This window comes from Buceros rhinoceros, unplaced genomic scaffold, assembly GCF_000710305.1.
Source record: "Buceros rhinoceros silvestris isolate BGI_N320 unplaced genomic scaffold, ASM71030v1 scaffold22940, whole genome shotgun sequence".
NCBI classification, from domain to species: domain Eukaryota; kingdom Metazoa; phylum Chordata; class Aves; order Bucerotiformes; family Bucerotidae; genus Buceros; species Buceros rhinoceros.
The window spans coordinates 42,434-46,661 of NW_010390482.1; the positions used below are offsets into that span (position 1 = coordinate 42,434).

General features: G+C 38.3%; 1 protein-coding gene across 1 annotated transcript in view; it reads right to left on the reverse strand.

Annotated features, from left to right (window-relative positions):
* The window catches only part of USP54 (ubiquitin specific peptidase 54), a 36,200-nt gene extending 32,110 nt beyond the window's left edge, over nt 1-4,090 (reverse strand). Inside the window, exons 1-2 of the mRNA XM_010138061.1 lie at nt 3,993-4,090; nt 1,810-1,915 (exon numbers count right to left, since the gene is read on the reverse strand). Coding sequence (XP_010136363.1) covers nt 1,810-1,915; nt 3,993-4,090 — 204 coding nt within the window. The remainder of the gene's footprint in view (nt 1-1,809; nt 1,916-3,992) is intronic.
* Nucleotides 4,091-4,228: the final 138 nt, after the last annotated feature.

Consider the following 4,228-nt stretch of genomic DNA (forward strand, 5'->3'; position numbering starts at 1 on the left):
AAAGAAGGGGGCAGCAAGTACTGGTCAGCGATTTTATCCAACTGATTATTTCTCTATTAAATAGCACTTCTTTCTATTATTCTTTCCCATGCTTTGGTTATTAAATAGCTGGACTCACAATCTTTTAAACAAAAATGCAGTATCTTCATTTCTTTTACTCAGGTGAGTCACTAGTTGCCATTACTCAAAAAAAGAAAATAAAGTTTTGATGGAGACTAAACGTGAATGTTCCAGACTTACAAGTTACAGAAAGTGGGAGAGGATAAAGTGGAAATACTTACACTGCCCCCAGCGAACAGCCACACAAGCCTTTCCTGTTAGAGCCTGTTCTGCTTCACTGAGAACTGTTGAGGCATCTAAAGTAGCCTTACATGAAGTAGCAATCAAGCAGCTATTTCCTGCCCTACTGATTAATCAATATGTAAAAAGGTTTGATAAATAGTCTTGCATATTTATCTAAAGCCCTGGATCTGGATACACTCAAACTGAAAGGTAGAGAAAGATATCAAACTCTTGCTTTAGAAATCTAGCCCTTAGAATTTAAAAATAAAAAATTGTATTTACATGAAAAAAAAATTTTTTCTTAATCCAGCTGGCACATGGACTTAATTAAGCTGAATTCTGTCAGACTTACTGCATAGCAGAATGAAACATTTTTAAGAATAGCAGCCTGTGACTATCAACCGGACATACGCAGCATTTTTTTCCAAGTGGTTAAATGCCAGCCATCGCTCACAACAGCTACAGCCTACACTTTATGGTCAGTATCTCCCACACTCGGAACACCAAGCCTCACTCAGAAAAACAAAACAACACTCCCTCAAATTTTCCGTGATTATTCCTGCCTTTGGCATAGCTCTTGTAGATACCCTGTGCAGCCTATAAGCCCTTCGCTGTCTGGATATTCTCTGGCAGCAGGAAGCGGCAGTTCTTTTTCCTTCTGACCAGCATCTTGGCTGTATGCTGGTTTGGTCAACAGTTCAATTTATTCCATCTGAAAGGTAGCAATGAAGTTGAATGGAAGTTTATCTAGGCAAAATATCTGATTGTACACATGATTACATAGATTGATATAAAAGTTCTGCTATCCCTGCCATAGCATGGTACTACTGAAAATATTTTACAAGAAATAAGTACTTTTTTCTCATGCTAGTATTACAGATGAAGTACACTATGCTGAACAGAAATAATCTCCCAAGAAACTGGATGAACTATGGGAACACTGTTCTAAGAAGTCTAGCTAATCAAAGCCACTGTCAACATACAGAAATATCCTATAAAATTCTCCAAATTCTTTGTCATTTCCATTTCTTGAGGTAAGATGCCAGAACTTCCATCACGGGATGCAAGCAGATGATTGCAGTTTCATGTAATGCTAGAGCTGGAGGCTTCACCAACTCTCAGTGAAGTTGAACAGCAAGCATATGGTAAGTACTTCTAGTAGCAACACAGGCTTGAACAGGAATGGACTGTGTGGCCATTACCTGGGAGCAATGTAAGCATTTCAAATTTATTCCCCCGATTACCTATTTTTGTGGTTTCTAACTGTCTGAAACATTAATTTTTAGTTTCCATCCAAACATTATGTCTCACTACTTGTGGCCAATAAAAGAAGCACTCAACATCAGTACATTTTTCCTCTCTTCATTGAATAACTGAGAGGTACTTAACTCAGACCCAAAGAAAACTCTCTTATCCATCCTTTTTATCGTTGTGATGTGCTAAACCAACAGATTACATCAATGTACTCTACTACACCTCTTCTGTCCTGTTCATTCCTCCTGCAAAAGGAAAACTAAGGATACTAACTGGACAGTTTCGCAGGTCTCCCATAGTGCTGGCGTTCTGTAGTAGCTCTCCAAACATATCTGGAGTGGGTTTCTCTCGTCTCTCCAGCATACAAATAGCTTGATTGCTTCAGTAGGGAGAAAGCATGGAAAGCAAAAGTTTAATGATAAAATAAAAACACAAACCTGCATTAAGTATATGTTGCACTTAAATTTTATGAAAACTAAAGAACCTTAAAATTCTCAACAGTTTATTTAATATTGTGAAGCGTACAGAAAAATCATGTAATTAAGCGTTAATTACTACACCTTCCATAACAATAACACATAAAGAAAACAATTAAAACTTAAAATAGAAACAGTTTGTATTTTAGCTTAAGATTTACATCTTAAAAGCAAGCTTTAGCATTTTGATAAATACTTGGTTTCAAAATTAAATATTTGCTTCAAAATGCTTCCCTTCAGTAACCACAACTCTAGTAAAGTAGCAAAGTAAAGCACATCCTTAGTAATAAAACTAGAGACAAAAAATAGCACAGTACCCAATTGACTTCACTGTCCAAGGTGAAAGAAAGATCACAATAAGAACACAAGAATACTAGTGCTCAAAGCATGTTCAAGCTTAAAATGCTTTGAGGAAATAAATCTACCACTGTTTATTGGTGTTTTTGAAATACTGTGTGACTTAAGATTTATTGAGACATTTAATATAAACTATTGAATACCATTTACATAATTCTTATCTTGTTTTTCTAACAAATAATATTTCGGTACGCAGTGTCTGCTGGTAACTGAAAGAAAAAACTACAGCTTGATGGAATGGCAGGTAGGTAGCTGCCTGAAGAGGGAATGGTTCACAATACCCCTGCTACACTGGTAAAGTGGTAGCTTTTAACAGATCCACGTAAGAAGAGCAACTAGCAGTTTTCAAGATAGTTTTTTTGGTTCTCTAACTACATGTCTCACATGCAGAACAAGAAACTACGGTAAGTTTTCATCCCAATCAAAACTTCAAGACAAAAGTTAGTAACAGACTCCTGCCTCCATCAGATTTAAGTGGATTTTAACTGAGCAGCCACCTACTAAAAGAAGTCTTCTCTCCTCTAGCATTCATTTAAGCAAACTACTACAGAGATAGAGCTATTGCTCTGACCACCATCTCCTTTAGTGAAAGGTCATGGCAACCAAGGGGATTCCCAAATAACTAGAAAAAGCAAGAGCTATATCCATTCAAGAAAGAGGATTGAGGAACTAACTACAGGCTGGTCAGTCTCGGTCCAATACTTACAGCAATGACAGACCCAATCCCCTTGGAAATCATCTTCAGGCATATGAAGGACAAGAATGGTGAATCAGAGCAGCCAGCATGGATTCACCAAGGGCAAACTATGCCTGATCTACTTGATTATCTCCTGTCATAAAATGATGAGCTCTGCTGAGGAGGCGAGAGCAGTGAATACCATTTGATCTCCAACAAGGTTTCCAAGTCATCAGCATTGCTGTGACCGAAGTAGGAGATGTGGACTGCACAGGTAGATTACAACGCAGACAAAAACCTAGCTGGACTTTCAAGCTCAGAGGATCAAAAATTAACCAGCAGTCAGTTAAGAGTTCTGTTCCTCAGGGATTAATAGTGGGGCTAATGCTATTTAACACTTTCCTTAACAAAACGGATAATGAATCAGAGTAGACCCACACCAAGTTTACAGATGACACCAAACCAGATGGAGCAGTCACTATACAGAAAAGGGAGTGCTGCCATCCAGAAGGATCTTGACAGGTTGAAGGAATGAGCTTACAGGAATGTCAGTGAATTCAGTATAGGAAAACACAGAGTCAATACTGTCTGGGCACTGAAAGGATGAGAAGCAACATCACAGAAAGCTGCTAGAGAAGCCAAGCATAAGCCAGACTCTTTGTGGAGACAAACAGAGAAAGGACTACAGGCAAAAGGTGCAGAAAGTGAAATTCTGGCTGGATATAAAGATAAAAAAACTTCACGCTGAATGGCTAAGCACTGGAACAGGCAGCCCAGAGAAGTCATGGCATTTCTGTCCTTGAACGTTTTCAAAACTCAGCTGCACAAAACCCCAAGCAGTCTGATCTAGGTTTCAAGTTAGCCCTGTTTTGAACAGGAGGGATGGATAAATGTCTAAAGGTGCTTTCCAGCATAAATTACTTTGTTTTTCTTATCTCGCTTCTTACCTCACCTGCTCACATATTAAGGTCTTCTGAAATGTATACGAGTCCTTGACACTACAGTTGTCATGTTCAGAATCATAAACAAACACACACTGATCCATGCCTAAACTGATACCTTCTACTCCACTAAATCCTCATGTTCTCTATTGTAGTTATCAAAGCTCCACCAACTTTGAATAAACCATGTTCTGAATATTTAATCTTGTCACAGTCATGGCTTGGCTTCACGGACGAAGATT